The sequence below is a fragment of the Lutra lutra genome, chromosome 10, assembly GCF_902655055.1.
Source record: "Lutra lutra chromosome 10, mLutLut1.2, whole genome shotgun sequence".
Lineage (NCBI taxonomy): Eukaryota > Metazoa > Chordata > Mammalia > Carnivora > Mustelidae > Lutra > Lutra lutra.
The window spans coordinates 96,726,721-96,742,049 of NC_062287.1; the positions used below are offsets into that span (position 1 = coordinate 96,726,721).

A 15,329-nucleotide genomic window follows, 5' to 3' on the forward strand; every position below is an offset into this window, starting at 1 on the left:
CCCACTTAGAATGGAAACTGGGTTAAGGAAGAAATTCTCTGAAACCAGTGTCTTGTTGGAAGGTTCCCAGCTCAGTCTAGACAGGGGATGTGGCAAGTTACTCCACCCCGGATGCCACTGGCTTCCTCAGATGTTTTCTTGGCTCGAGCCAATGAGATTTGTTAGGGCTCTTCCTATGCCAGCAGTTTGAGGACGAATTTTCCTTTTTAGCACGGGGCGTTTCCTGTCTTGCTATGCTCTGTTTATTGGGGGGAAAAAATCAACCTTTTTGAGAGAGCTCCCTGCTTCCCCCCGCAACCCTGGGGCAAATGTTGATAAAATCTTCACTTGGGTACCATGTAGGCCTCTGTCTGTCCTACCAGGTAGCCAGCCCACCCCCCGCCCAAACTCCTGCTCCAGCCCTTTTCTTGATAAAGCACACTTTAAGACCCAAAGGCAAAAGTACTCGTGGACAGAGGGCTGTCAGACAGTCTCTCCTCCTCCTCAGCAGTGCGGGATCATTTTCATGCCCCTTTCCGCCCCAGCTCCTTTCCCTGCCTTTCCTGGGGGAAAAGACCAGAGGGAAGGTCTGATGTCAAGGCAAGCAGCTTAGGAAATATTTCATCATTCATTTCACCTCCCCAAGCTCCCCACACAGACACACACATTCAAATCACACAGTGCTGAAAATAGCCAGTGTTCACTGAGGACAGACTAGGAGTCAAGAGCCGTTCTGAGTGAGTGCTTTACATACATGAATTCTCACAGCAGCCCGCAGAGGTATGTGCTGCTCTCCCTGTTCTACAGATGAAGGAACAATAACTCCGTGGTCCTGAAGCTGAGGTGATGGTCTAAGATTCAAGCCCGGGCTCTCTGGCTCCAGATTTGTGTTCCTAACCTGCACACCATTAAACACATTTGCCTGTCTTCACCCCCTGCTTTGTCTTTCCTCTCTCCTCCTAGCACCTCAGAGGCCAACAGTAACAGCCCAGAGGTACAGATCGATCATTTATTCAGTTGTTCAGCATATAACGACTCTCTCCCCGTATCTTTCTGTGGGTTCCGTTATCCGCTGTCACCTGGAGTCTGGTAGCAGATGATCCCCCTCCTGACATAGAGTCAGAAGGTCCTCATTAGCATCACACCGTGTCCAAAACCTGTGTCCCTCTCGCTTCCTCTCATCACACAGGCATTTTATCATCTGACATCATCCCAAGAAGAAGGAACAGTACATTGGGCGCCTGGGTGGCTCAGTGGGTTAAGCCGCTGCCTTCGGCTCAGGTCATGATCTCAGGGTCCTGGGATCGAGTCCCGCATCGGGCTCTCTGCTCGGCAGGGAGCCTGCTTCCCTCCTTCTCTCTGCCTGCCTCTCTGCCTGCTTGTGATCTCTCTCTGTCAAATAAATAGATAAAATCTTTAAAAAAAAAGAAGGAACAGTACAGTATAAGGTGGAAGAATGGGTGTTTTAAGAGAGTGACCGCATTCACATAACTTTTATTACAGTGTGTTTTAGAATTGTTCTATATTATTATTAGTCTTGTTAATCTACTGTGCCTAACTTATAAATTAAATTTTATCATAAGTAAGTAGGTGTAGGAAAAAACAGCACTCTGTGTGGGGTTCAGTACTGTCTGCAGCTGCAGGCCTCCCTGGCGGTCTTGCAGCGCGTCCCTGCAGATACGACTACCGTGTATTTATTGAGCTTCTACTATGTCCTAGGCCCCCAGTGAGGTACTAGGGTAATGATGAGACAACATGGTTTCTGCGCTGACAGTTCACACTCTTAATGGGGGAAACAGGCAAGTAATGGGCAACTTCACTGCCATAGGGTAAATGCAGTGGTGGGAAAAGGGCAAGGTGCAGGAGAATCCTATTGAAAGCGAAGGTCAAGGGAAGCTACTTGGAGAAGATGGCATCTAATAATATTTTTATTATTATTCACCGATTTATGAGTTTCTGACCATGTCATCTATATGAATTTCTAAGCATGGAACTTGGCTCTTAGGGCTCAATAAATGCTTAGTCCCATTATCCAGGATGAGGGATAGCCAGCCCTGCTCAGGACCAACAGCATAGGCAGGACTGAGTTAGGTCCCACATGACCAGGACATGTGCCCTAGGGGTTTAGAGAATTAAGGGACCATGACCAGAGACTTTGGTTGGAATGTGGTTTTCTTCTTGCTAGTCATGTTCTAGGGCTTTCTGTGGGTTATCTGTACAACCTTTTACTAGGCCAGCTCTCTCCCAGCATTGCAAGGAAATCTAAAAAATTCTACTAGAAAAGACTAATGGCTTGGAAAAGAATTCCCTTCTTCTTTAACATGTGGCCCTTCTGGTCTGATTTCTCTGACCTCTGGACTAAGGATTGCATCTCCTTCCCCAACTTTTCTGAGAGCTAGAGCCTGTTAGCTCTGTTTGCTACTGGCCTCAGGAGTGTTTCTATGGAAACCATTAGGACACTTCACTTAGCACAAGTCTGCCAAGAAAACTAAGCCAGAAGTGTGTAGGGCTCTGAGGAGCTCTGGGAAAGGCATGCTGGGCAGGAGGGAGGCAGTGATCATTTCCCCCACTGTCTCTGCCAGTGACTCAGTGCTGCTTTCTGGGACTAGCGGCTCCCCTGGGAGCATTGTATTTATAGTCTTCTGCTGCATTCTCCTACCCCAGGGACACAGCAAATGTACGGGGCTACCCACCTCTCTCTTGATTCCACTAGCCTCAGGCTCCACTCTTGCCATGCTGGGGGCCTCACCTCAAAGGCCCGCGCTTCCTCAACCCTTGGGAATCTCAGATTGTTTGCTTTCTAGTTCAAATCTCTGTCACTAGGGATCGGTGGGGGAACAAAAGAAATATCTGTCACTAGTTTGTTCTGCAGCCCGTTCTGACTTGTCTCTAGACTCCTTTCTTCCCAGGAAGGAACTGAGTCCTCGGCTGCATTCTCCTCCCCAGACAGTGCTTAGCATAATAGATTCTCTCCCCACAGGAATGGGGGGTGACCCGCTTGACCTTTGAATATGACTCCGAACCCTTTGGGAAAGAACGGGATGCAGCCATCATGAAGATGGCCAAGGAGGCCGGCGTGGAGGTGGTGACTGAGAACTCTCATACTCTCTATGACCTGGACAAGTAAGATTTGGGTCCCAGGGGTCAGGTTGCCAATTGTGGGAGTTGGTGGTTTCAGCCCCTGCTGAACAGAACTCTGGGAGATTTACCAACAGAGCCACCTGGCACATGAAGTATGGCATTTTCTAGAAGCTGGAGGGGAATGGGCCAGAGTTGGGCACCTGTGGAACAGATCGTAAAGAGCTTTCCCTGGTTTGGGTGCGAAGAGGCTTCCTAGGGCCGAGGGATGAAAGCAGTGAGAATCCCCACGCAGGATCCTCATAGATGTGCTCCTAATCTGCAGTCCTAGCTCCTCCTCATGCTCCCACTTCTGTCCTGCTCCTGGAAGGCTGCCCTGTCACCTCAGTGGACCCTGCCTGTTAGCCCCTTCCCAACAGAGCTCTGTTCTCATAGGTGCCGTTTCTGTACTTAATACGAGCTCCCTGGGGTCCCTGGCTATCTGGGTTTCCAGGCCATGCATTCAGATGTCGTGCAGGAGGCTCTAGAGCTCCCTGCAGGAGCCAGTAGCTACAGAGTAGCCTTGTTCCCTAGAGATTGGCCTCTGCTTTCAGAGCAGAGGGAACGCTCTCCTCCCTTCCCCTGCTGCTGCTGCCAAGCCAGCAGCCGTCACTGTTCCCTGCCCCCCTCTCCCGGACCCAGCGGCTGCCAGGGGGCCAGGCACACATCTCTACACGTGAGCTAGTTCTCAGGAGAAGCTGCTGGGTATGGAGCTCCTCCTCCAGCCACGTGCCAGAGGACTTGGCCGGTGGGGGGAGGTGCTGCAGAGGCTGCAGCCGGCCTTATATCCACACAGTGAACTCACCCAGCCGGCCAGGTCTTGGAAGAGCATTGGGAATCTGGCTCCAGACCACCCCAATGCATTCTGTAGAAACGGCCTCGATTCTCCTCCTCGGTCCTCTATCTTCTTTTCTTACCTGAATGCAGCTCTGTTCCCCCTTGATCGTGAAAACAGATTTTGTAAACTGCCAAACACCCATTAAATAGTTGTTGCTATTAAACCCAGCCCCAGTCTCTGATCCAGGAAGGATAGGCTGTTCTCCACCTCTCTGTGCTAATAAATTGGGGCCAAGAAGGCAATGACTTTTCAACAAAAGAACATGCTTGCAGCTTTTATCAAAGAACTTCCTGGGGCGCCTGGGTGGCTCAGTGGGTTAAGCCGCTGCCTTCGGCTCAGGTCATGATCTCAGGGTCCTGGGATGGAGCCCCGCATTGGGCTCTCTGCTCAGCAGGGAGCCTGCTTCCTCCTCTCTCTCTGCCTGCCTCTCTACCTGCTTGTGATCTCTGTCTGTCAAATAAATAAATAAATAAAAATCTTTAAAAAAAAAAAAAAAAAAAAAAAAAAAAAAAGAACTTCCTGAAGGCTTACCCTGGGTCAGAGAGAAAGGCACCGTGGGGATTGCCACGACTTGGACACACAGGCTGAGTACTAAGAAGGCTAGTGGGGACTTTTCTGTGATTAGAGAGATACGGTCAGTCTCTGTCTTTAGGAGGCTCCACGTCGACACCAGGGAACCTGGAATTGAGTCCCAGCTTTGGCCCTGCCTTGCTCCATTACCTGAGGCATCTGCTCCTGCTCTCTGGGCTTCATTTTCCCTCTCGGTAAAATGGAGATGTGGCCTCCCTTGCCCCTTCCTTTCCACTTAGGGGTGGGACCCGTAAGTGGATGAGGAAAGCCACCCTCTAAGCCTTCAGAGTCTGGGCTCTTTTCTGGGTGGGCAGGGACCTGAAATGAGGGCCTTGTGCATGACGGGAGTTGTGCTTTGGGATTCCCAGGATCATTGAGCTGAACGGGCAGAAGCCACCCCTTACCTACAAGCGCTTTCAGGCCATCATCAGCCGCATGGAGCTGCCCAAGAAGCCCGTGGGCTCCGTGACGAGCCAGCAGATGGAGAGCTGCAGGGCCGACATCCAGGAGAACCACGATGACACCTATGGCGTGCCCTCCCTCGAGGAGCTGGGTGCGTACTTCCTGCCCAGAGCCCCTTTGTTTGTAAAACAACTGACCAGATTTTTTTGTCTTTGTCAAAGTGATGCATATTATCCATGGTGTAGAAGATATAGTGAAACCAGAATGGAAATAACAGTCACTAGGACCCCACCACCCAGAGATAGCCACTACTCATTTTGGAGCATGTCTCTCTAGTCTTTTCTGTTCCTACTCATATATATAATGTTACGTTTCTAATTTCTGCTCCTGTTTTTGTACTTTTCTCACTCAGAAGAGATAGGCACGGTCTAGTGCTGGCATCTGTGGGCTCCTCAATACTAAATTAAGTAATGTTGCTTGCACTGGAAGGGGGGGTCTGTCAGCCCCTCAGGTTACTGACTATACCCTTTCTCCCCTTCCTCCCCTATTCCCCATTTTTTGACCCAAATAAACTTATCCTTTCTCACCTGAAAGCACCAGTCATTGCCAGCCAACCTGATAGGGCAGGCAGTACAGGATTGTTCTCATGTGCCTGGAATGAGGAGTGGCTGGGATAGGGAAGGCAAGGGAAAAGGCAGGAAAAAAAGTCACAGTGGAAAGAGAACCAGGATGGCCTGGCAGACGCTGAAGTGTTAGGGCGATCTCAGCCCCAGCAGCACCAAGAACACACGATTCAGTTCCCACAAAGCTCAAAGACCGTACCGATGTGCCAAGACTTGCTGAGCTATCACTGAAATGGCCTGACCTCTGGTCCTGTGACCTTCTCCTCCTCCTGTAGGGTTCCCTACTGAAGGACTGGGCCCCGCTGTTTGGCAAGGAGGAGAGACAGAAGCTCTGGCCCGCCTGGATAAGCATTTGGAACGGAAGGTATGGCCCCCACTTCTGGGACACAGAACTTCAGAGGCTAGCACCCAGGAAGCAAGGGATGTGAGGGTCAGCTTCATGGCCTTTAGTGCCTCTTAGCTCAGAGTGTTTAAAAGTGAAAAACCTTCCTGGGGCAGGAACAGCAGTAATGGTAGCTACCATTCAGTGAGTGCTTACCACATGCTGGTCACTGCCTGAGGTACCTACTTGCACGATTTTCCTGTTGTCTTTTCAACATCCCTGGAAGGTAGGTGTTAAGCTCTTTGTTTGACAGGTTAAGACATTAAGGTTTAGAGAAGGTAAGTAACTTGCCTGAGGTCACACTGTTAGGACTGAGATCTTGTTCTCTGTGATTCTAGAACTTACACTAGATTGCAGGTTCCCCTTACTAGGACGGTAGTTGGTCAGTGAAGCCCATAAGATTAATTTCTTTGTGTTTATGTGTCCCCTCCTCACCTTTTGCTTGGTCCCCACCAAGGCATTGATTTCCATTTGTTTGGACACGGAGAACAGATGGTCCACCTCCCAGCGAAGTGGGGATTGGCAGGGGGAAGGAAAGAGACCGAGGACCCAAAGGCACTCCTGAACAGTGTCACATGGCTTCCATGACCCTGGGAATAGAGGAGCAGAGAAGGTTCTAGTGACTGAGTTAGCTGCTGGTTTCCTGCCCACTGTTGCTGGTTTGTAGACCGGTTCACAACCTTTCATACTCTCAGATAGGTAGGCATTTGGCCCAGCAGCCAGGTGATACCTATGGAACAAGGAAAAATAGGCAGATACATAGGAAAAATGCTTCCCAGCCCTGGAGGTGCCTCACCAGCAGTGAAAATGTGCCACAAGCCCCACCTCCCTTAGGCACAGAGGTCTTGATGCCCCTATCTGGATGTTACCTTCAGCCAGCCCCACCGACTGAGAAGGATGAGACTGATGTCCAAGGGCTATGGGCAGGACCAGCTTTCCTTGTCCATATCAGTTTGAGGACATAGGCCAGGCCAGGGGGCAGAGTGGTGGATGTGACAAACGAAATGCAGGAATAGAGTAAGACAAGTATAAAGAACTAACTTAGAGCCTTGTGGTTATCATCCCTTTAAAAGCGCTCCGTGGAGGGCTGCCCCTTCGATCCCCAGTCAGGGTCTCCTTTTCCATGTACCCCTGGAGGGTCTGCTTTGTCATGGGGCCCTGTGTCAGGATCCTTCAGACTCTCTGGTGGCCAGTGGGAACATCGTGTCCTACACAGCTGGGAGAAGCCAAGGGGGCTGTGAGCAGGAGTGTACGCTGCTCTGAGGAGGTTTATTTTAGTCTTCCGTTTTCTTACTCTGAAGTGAGCATCTATCTACTCATGTCAAGATGGTTTACCTGGAGGGGCGCCTGGGTGGCTCAGTGGGTTAAGCCGCTGCCTTCAGCTCAGGTCATGATCCCAGGTCCTGGGTTCGGGCCCCACATCGGGCTCTCTGCTCAGCGGGGAGCCTGCTTCCTCCTCTCTCTCTCTGCCTGCCTCTCTGCCTACTTGTGATTTCTCTCTGTCAAATAAATAAATAAAATCTTTAAAAAAAAAAAAAAAAAAAAAAAAAAGATGGTTTACCTGTTGGAAAGACTGCTCGGTGAGGCGGGTATGGAGTCTGTCTCCAGGAGAGTGGGTTATTACAGATGATAGGCATGAAACAAGGAATTACAATGTACTCTGGGTCAGGAGAAGAGCAGTTCAAAGGGTTAGGAGAGCAAAGAGCAAGAAAATTCTATTAATCAGTTCGTATTTGCAAGCTGACTTTTGAGAAGGGTGTTTTTGAACTCACGTAACTAAGAGTCTAAATGTAGCCTTTAGGCGCCGCTGGACCCAGGTGTCTGAAGAATGCTACCGGGGATGCACTCTCCATCTCTCGAGCTCTGCTTCCCTCTCACTTAGTTCATTCTCAGGTAGGCTTTCCTTCAACAGTGGCAAAGTGGTCCCCGGCAGCTTATTTTCCATCCACTTAGTGCACCAGAGGAAGTGGTGTGCCTCTTTCCCAAAAGCTCCTGAAAAGTCCCGAGGAGTGTTTTCACTGGCCTGACTCAGTCACCATGGGCAGGGAAGGGGGTGCTCTCCCTGGCCAGACTTGCATCCTGAGCCTGCTCCCAGAGTCCGAAGGGGAGCTTAGCTCCACTTCACTCACTTGGGCTGAGATTAGGGAAGGCTGGATCACCGCAAGAAAATTCGGTGCTGTCACTGAAAAGGGGAGACAAACCATGTGATCTTTACTACTGGGTTACCCAAGATAGTAGATGAGGGCAAGCATCTCTTTTTAAAGTATCCCCATTTTTCGGGACACCTGGGTGGCTCAGTGGGTTAAGCCTCTGCCTTGGGCTCAGGTCATGACCTCAGGGTCCTGGGCGCATCCGGCTCTCTGCTCAGTGGGGAGCCTACTTCCTCCTCTCTCTCTCTGCCTACCTCTCTGCCTACTTGTGATCTCTGTCTGTCAAACAAATAAATAAAATCGTTAAAAAATAAAATAAAATATCCCCATTTTTAACAAATTTATTTGACAGAGATCACAAGTAGGCAGAGAGGCAGACAGAGAGAGGTGGGGAAGGGGGAAGCAGGCTCCCCACTGAGCAAAGAGCCTGATGCGGGGCTCCCAGAACCCTGAGATCATGACCTGAGCTGAAGTCAGAGATTTTAACCCACTGAGCCACCCAGGCGCCCAAGTATCCCCATTTTTAAATGAAAATGGAATGATAGAACAGCAGCATTTTGCAGCCTTCAATGATGCCGCGTTGTACATTAATGACTGCTGTCCCCCTAAAGAGCTCTGGGCAGGCATTCTGTCCCCCCACAGCCTTGTGGAATCAAACGTGAGTCCATTCCTGTCTCTGGTACCAGCCACCAATTTGCAGGCAGTACACCATCAGTGTGCAAATAGCAAAATGCCGACTGTGAGAATCAGTACAAGTCAAATGGCCTGGATTCTTCCCCAAAAAACTGCAAGGGAAAGGAAGAAATGACCGGAAATATGTAGACTAAAAGAAACTTAAATAACACACCATAGTCCCATAGATGGCCAGGGCTACACTGTAGTGCCTACGGATGCATGTGCAGTTGAAAAAAACCCACTTAAAAATGCAAGGAACAGGGGCGCCTGGGTGGCTCAGTGGGTTAGGCCGCTGCCTTCGGCTCAGGTCATGATCTCAGGGTGGTGGGATCGAGTCCCACGTCGGGCTCTCTGCTCAGCGGGGAGCCTGCTTCCCTCTCTCCCTCTCTCTCTCTCTGCCTGCCTCTCTGTCTACTTGTGATCTCTCTCTGTCAAATAAATAAATAAAAAATCTTTAAAAAAAAAAAAAAATGCAAGGAACAGGGGCACCCGGGTACCTCAGTTGGTTAAGTGTCCGAGTCAGGCTCCTTGCTGGGCATGGAGCCTGCTTAAGATTCTTCCTCTCCCTCTGCTCCTCCACCCCTCTAAAAAATGCAAGGAAAAACTGAAAAGATAAAGCCCTCCCTCCAAATGTGCTTTGCCAAACTAGAAAAATGTCAACATTTTTACATGCAAAGAAGTGATTATTATAAAAGTTGTGTGAGCGGTCACTTGTGAGGCCAGGAAGGGACTGTGACGGATGGGTTTCTGGGGCGGCCAGCAGAGGTCTAGTCCTTGAACTTCGGTGATGGTTGCACGAGTGTTTGCCTTAGAATAATTTGTTAAGCCACACATCGTGTTACTTCCGTATCTGTATTTACTTAACATAAAAAGGCTTTCGGAGGGAGGTGCAGAAGGGCATGAGCAGGCAAATATACCTAGTGTTTGGCAGAGGCACTTAACCCAACACCTGAGGGGCTTCCTGAAGAGGAAGGGACTGTTAGGTTGAGACTTGCAGGGAGAGTCAGAGTTAACCAGGGGAAGGTGAGTGAAAAGCAGGACAACATTCTGGGCCGAGGGAGCTGCGTGCAGAGGGCCGCGAGAGCATGGTGCTTACGAGAGAGTGACGAGAGATGAAGCTAGAAAGACAGGCTCACCCAGTGGGTTACTTATAAGTCATGTTTAAGATTGGGGCTCTGATTTGCAACGACATGGATGGAACTAGAGGGTATCATGCTTAGCGAAATAAGTCAATCGGAGAAAGACAACTATCATATGATCTCCCTGATACGAGGAAGTGGAGATGCAGCGTGGGGGGTTTGGGGGGAAGGAAAAGAATAAATGAAACAAGATGGGACTGGGAGGGAGACAAACCATAGGAGACTCTTAATCTCACAGAACAAACTGAGGGGCCCGGGGGGAGGGGTATAGGGAGAGGGTGGTGGGGTTATGGACATTGGGGAGGGTATGTGCTATGGTGAGAGGTATGAAGTGTGTAAACCTGGCGATTCACACACCTGTACCCCTGGGGCTAATAATACATTACATGTTTATAAAAAAAATTTTTAAATTAAAAAAAAAAAAGATTGGGGCTCTGTCCTAAGAGCAACAGGAAGCCCAGTGCAGGACAGTGTTCTTGAGCCATTGCCCTGCTCCCGGTATGGAGATGGAATTAGAGAGGGCTGAGAAGAGAGGCGGGAAGGTCTGCTGGGAGGCTTTCACAGTTGTCTAGTCTACATTTTAGCCTGAGCCAGGTTAGTAGCAAGAGGGCTGGGAAGAAAAGGACAGATGGGAGGAGAATTTGAACAGTAGAATTGACAGGGTTTGGTGACAAGGAAGTCAAAGGTGATTGCCAGGCCTCTGGCTTGGGCATCCAAGTGGACGACCATGCACTTTCTGAGATAGGAATGCCCATGGAAGGGTGATCTGAAGACAAAAGCTCTTATTTTGAGGGGCCTGGATGGTAGTCAGGCAGAGCTGCTGGCAGGGAGCTGGCTAGAGGGATCTGGGAGTCTAGCGAAGCAGGAGGCGAGCAGTCTGAGCTGGAGTCACCAACGTGTTGATCCCCTGCACGGAGGTAGTGTTGGGAGCCGTGGCGCTGGACATGCCTCCCCAGGAACACAGTTGAGTCGGGGCCCAGCACGGAGCCCTGAGATGCCAATGCTGAAGAGGTTGGGAGGGGAAGCAGCCAGCCATGTGGGAGGCAGCCAGGAACGTGTGGAGACCAGAGGCCAAGGGAACAGAGGGTGTGGAGGCTGGAGTAGGGTGAGGTGTGCTGAGAGGTCCACAAATATGCCAGGCAGGCGCCTGTAGGACTCAGTGGCATGGAGATCACCGAGATTCTGGTGGGAGCCAGCCTGGGGGAGCAGTGAAGGCAGAAGCCGAGAAGCACCTCTGGCTGTGGGACATGGTCCACAGGCTTCCTAAAGGGCCTTTTTTTTTTTTCTTTTGTTTTCAAAGAAACAACATGATTTGCCCAATGTTATTGGAGTGGAAACGAGAGAGAGAGATGGAAGGTGCAGGGGAAGGAAGAGGGGAGAGATTCAGAGCCAGGGGAGGCCTTGGCCTTGGGCAGAATCACTGGAGAGGGAGAGGCGGTGGGGAGGGGGAGGCGTGGACATAGTTGAGTTTGCAGATTTGGTAGCTAAGAGTTGAGGAGTTTTTCAGCTGAAGGTTTGCATTTCAGCAAAAAGCAAAGTTTTCTACTGAGGGGTGGTGGGGAAGTGTGGAGGAGGAGGCCTGCAGAGTTGTAAAGTTTGTGAAGGAGGCATCACAAATCACAAGGAGAAAGAGGGTGTGAGGAGTTAAGGAAGAAAAAGTTTGCAGCTGGAGATGGAATCTGGAGTTGGAAGCTACGTCCCCCCAGCCCTGGTTCCTAGCACCTCTGTAACCCCAGAAGAGCCACATAACCCTTCGAGCTTCGTGGTTCATTTTCAAGAGGAGGTACTGATAAGTGCTGCCCCAGTGGGTTGTTCAGACCCCACGGGAGAAGCCACGTAGCCATGAGCCGCGAAGCAAAGCGCCAAGAACGCCAGCACCTCGGGGTTGTTCTCTGCAATGTCCAGGCCTTTCCTTTCTTCACCTTCTCCTCCCGCTGCAGGCCTGGGTTGCCAACTACGAGAGACCCCGAATGAATGCCAACTCCCTGCTGGCCAGCCCCACGGGCCTCAGCCCCTACCTGCGCTTCGGCTGCCTCTCGTGCCGCCTCTTCTACTACCGCCTGTGGGACCTGTATAAAAAGGTGAGGGGGCGGCGAGGCCAGCACACCCTGCCCCCGCTCGCAGCCCCGCAGACCGGCCTTCTGGGCCAGTCAGACACCCTGCAGAGGGTTGGTGGGGACCGGGTTGTGGATTCTAGGGGTTCTTACGTGTGTGTATGGTCCAGAGAAGGTCGGGGGGGGGGGTCCACATTCAAAACGTGGCAGAGCCCAGCACCACCCAAACAGCTGATCTAAGTAATCTCCAGGTTATCAAGAAGAGCAGGACAGGCCGAAAAGCTGAGCTCAGGGTGTGACCCTCGAGGTGGCAGATCCGCTGGGAGCAGGTGCATGGGGGGCAAGCACTCGGGCTGGGAGGCAGGGAGGGCAGGACTGGAGCCAGTGCTGAGCAGAAGAGCACAGCAGTCCTCTGTGGGGCTGGTCCGCAGCATGTAATGGGGGAGTCCGGGAGCAGCTGCTGTCTACCACTGACGAGGAAATGACCTGGGCTGAAGGCAGGGCTGTCCTCTATGGACTGTAGGCAAATAACCCTAAGGTGGCGCGCCTGCCCCCAGAAGGAAAAGAGGGGGACACATCCAACTGTCCACCTTCAGCAGGTCGACCTTCCATCCGTGTCGTTTCATACTGTTTCCCTGTCCTTGCCTAGAGCAGGATTGGGTGGCATGGGGTGGCTGTGCCAGTTTGAAATCTTAGGATTTCAGGAAAGTCGTTATTTGCAGGGAGGCCTGGGCTGATCTTTCAATTCCCTCAGACCCCAGGTCCAGCCTGTCATAATCTCTTATTTAACCAGAATCTAAAGTGAGCATTTTTTATGCATGCTGATGGGAAAACTCCCTTTGACTCTGTAGAAAGTGGAGCCAAGCAGGGACCCTTGAGGACAAGGGTGGGCCAGGCCTGAGGAGTTGGGTTCCCGGTGCCCACAGCCAGGGTCTGGGGTTTCCGACTGCGGGCACGCTGGGCCACTGCGAGGGCGTAGCCCCTTCACGTGTCTATGCCACCACATTCATTGAGGCTCCAGACTGCTCTGGGGAGAGGTCTGAGTGACCCGGCGCCGAGGGCTGGGCGAGTGTTACATCCCTGTGCTACCCCACCCCCCAGGTGAAGCGGAACAGCACGCCCCCCCTCTCCCTGTTTGGGCAACTCCTGTGGCGAGAGTTCTTCTACACGGCAGCCACCAACAACCCCAGGTTTGACCGCATGGAAGGGAACCCCATCTGCATCCAGATCCCCTGGGACCGCAACCCCGAGGCCCTGGCCAAGTGGGCCGAGGGCAAGACAGGCTTCCCTTGGATTGACGCCATCATGACCCAGCTGAGGCAGGAGGGCTGGATCCACCATCTGGCCCGGCACGCCGTGGCCTGCTTCCTCACCCGCGGGGACCTCTGGGTCAGCTGGGAGAGCGGGGTCCGGGTGAGTCTCTCTCAGGGGAAGCTGGCCCATACCCTCTCATCAGGCCCAGCAAGGGTAGCCCTCTTCTGGCCTGGGGCATGGGGCGGGATCCCTGGACCCAGGGGATCCCCTCCAGATCCTTCTTGGCTTGCCGTCAGCAGGAGGGCTTTGGCTCTCTTTCTTCCATGGGGCGTGTGGTAACTTGGGAAGAACCCTAGCAGTAGGTCCCCATCGAGGCTGACTGTGCCTCCCTTTCCCCATCTAGGTATTTGATGAGCTGCTCCTCGACGCGGATTTCAGCGTGAACGCAGGCAGCTGGATGTGGCTGTCCTGCAGCGCTTTCTTCCAGCAGTTCTTCCACTGCTACTGCCCTGTGGGCTTCGGCCGCCGCACGGACCCCGGTGGGGACTACATCAGGTAAGGATGCAGTCCAGGCTGTCTGGCTCCTGGCTGCGGGAACCGGCTCCTAAGATAAGATAGCCTTGGCCGGGGGCGCCTGGGTGGCTCAGTCCTTAAGTGTCTGCCTTCAGCTCAGGTCATGATCCCAGGGTCCTGGGATCGACTCAGCAGGAAGCCTGCCTCTCCCTCTCCCACTCCCCGTGCTTGTGTTCCCTCTCTCTCTGTCTCTTTCTGTCTCTGTCAAATAAATAAATAAAATCTTTAAAAAAAGTAAAATGTAGATACCCTTGGTCCTTCGAAGGAAAGTCGCAGCATGCTGACCTGCTGTCCGATGTGTGTTTCAGGCGCTACCTGCCCATATTGAAAGGGTTCCCCTCTCGATACATCTATGAGCCCTGGAATGCCCCCGAGTCCATTCAGAAGGCAGCCAAGTGCATCATCGGTGTGGACTACCCCCGGCCCATCGTCAACCACGCTGAGACCAGCCGGCTCAACATCGAGCGAATGAAGCAGATTTACCAGCAGCTGTCCCGCTACCGGGGACTCTGTAAGGAGCCACTACTCCCATCCCCATCCCCTCACTCACTTAAGGGACCCCCCTGTGGGCTCAGTAGGGATTTCCATGTCCTTCCTGCAGAGGGAGACCAAGTACTCTCTTCTCAGCTATTAAGTTGACTTGACTTCCCGGGGCACAGGGCGCTCCAGGCTGGGCCGGATCAGGCCTCTCTTAAGTGTGGCGGGTGGGAAGAGGTGGAACCTCAGTGTCATGGCCCAGCACCCCCTGTCCCCCGCCGCCCATCCTGTCTTCAGCTGTGGCTCTCTGCATTCCCGTGAGATGACGTTCTGATTGCTCCCCTGCCTCTCCCCCAGGTCTGCTGGCATCTGTCCCTTCCTGTGTGGAAGACCTCAGCAACCCGGTGGCAGAGCCCAGCTCGAGCCAGACTGGGAGCGTGAGCAGTGCGGGTGAGTAGCAGCTGGTCTCCTGTGGCCTGTGTCTGTCCAGAGACCACCGCAGAACTAGAGTCACGGGGGGCTGAAGACAAAGGCCGGAATGAGTGCATGTGCAGAGCTTATAGTCCACTTGGGAGAGACAAATAATAAAGGAACCATGCAAGATCGTTTCTGATAACAAGTGCTTTGAGGGAAATAAAATTGAACGATCTGACGTGAGAGGCGCTGGGGAAGGGGAACTCCCTCAGGTACTTCAGATCAGAGCGGTCGGGGAACGCCCGTCTCAGCAGGGACCCAAGTGCCGAGCAGAACCCGGCTTTCCGGGAACTAGGAGAAGAGCATTCCAGGCAAAGGGAATAGCAAGAAAAGACCAGAGACCTGCAAGGAACAGAAAGGGAAGCCAGGGTGGCCGGCATGTCTCAAGGGAGGAGTCAGAGTGAGACGAGGACAAGCTGTGGCAGGAGTGGCGTCCCCAGGCTTTGCATGGGTGAGGGGAGGCGTCTGTCGTCAGTACTCTGAGGAGTCTGTCATCAGTGCTCTGAGAAGGCACAGCCGGGTGGTCAGCAGGGTGGAGGTGGGGGGGTCTGATCTAGGTTTTCAGAAGCTCACTCTGCCTGCTGTGTGGAGGGGACAGTGTGGGCAGGAGCAGGGACAGGGA

General features: G+C 52.4%; 1 protein-coding gene across 3 annotated transcripts in view; it reads left to right on the forward strand.

Moving 5' to 3' along the window:
- CRY2 (cryptochrome circadian regulator 2) overlaps positions 1-15,329 on the forward strand; it is a 37,094-nt gene that overhangs the window by 9,433 nt on the left and 12,332 nt on the right. For 2 of the 3 annotated variants that reach the window (XM_047690841.1, XM_047690840.1), the window contains exons 3-10: positions 2,960-3,102; positions 4,873-5,057; positions 5,805-5,893; positions 11,816-11,956; positions 13,031-13,342; positions 13,587-13,738; positions 14,065-14,267; positions 14,591-14,683. In XM_047690841.1, coding sequence (XP_047546797.1) covers positions 2,960-3,102; positions 4,873-5,057; positions 5,805-5,893; positions 11,816-11,956; positions 13,031-13,342; positions 13,587-13,738; positions 14,065-14,267; positions 14,591-14,683 — 1,318 coding nt within the window. Of the gene's footprint in view, positions 1-2,959; positions 3,103-4,586; positions 4,699-4,872; positions 5,058-5,804; positions 5,894-11,815; positions 11,957-13,030; positions 13,343-13,586; positions 13,739-14,064; positions 14,268-14,590; positions 14,684-15,329 lie in introns of those variants that run through there. The other variant, XM_047690842.1, reaches the window with a different exon arrangement.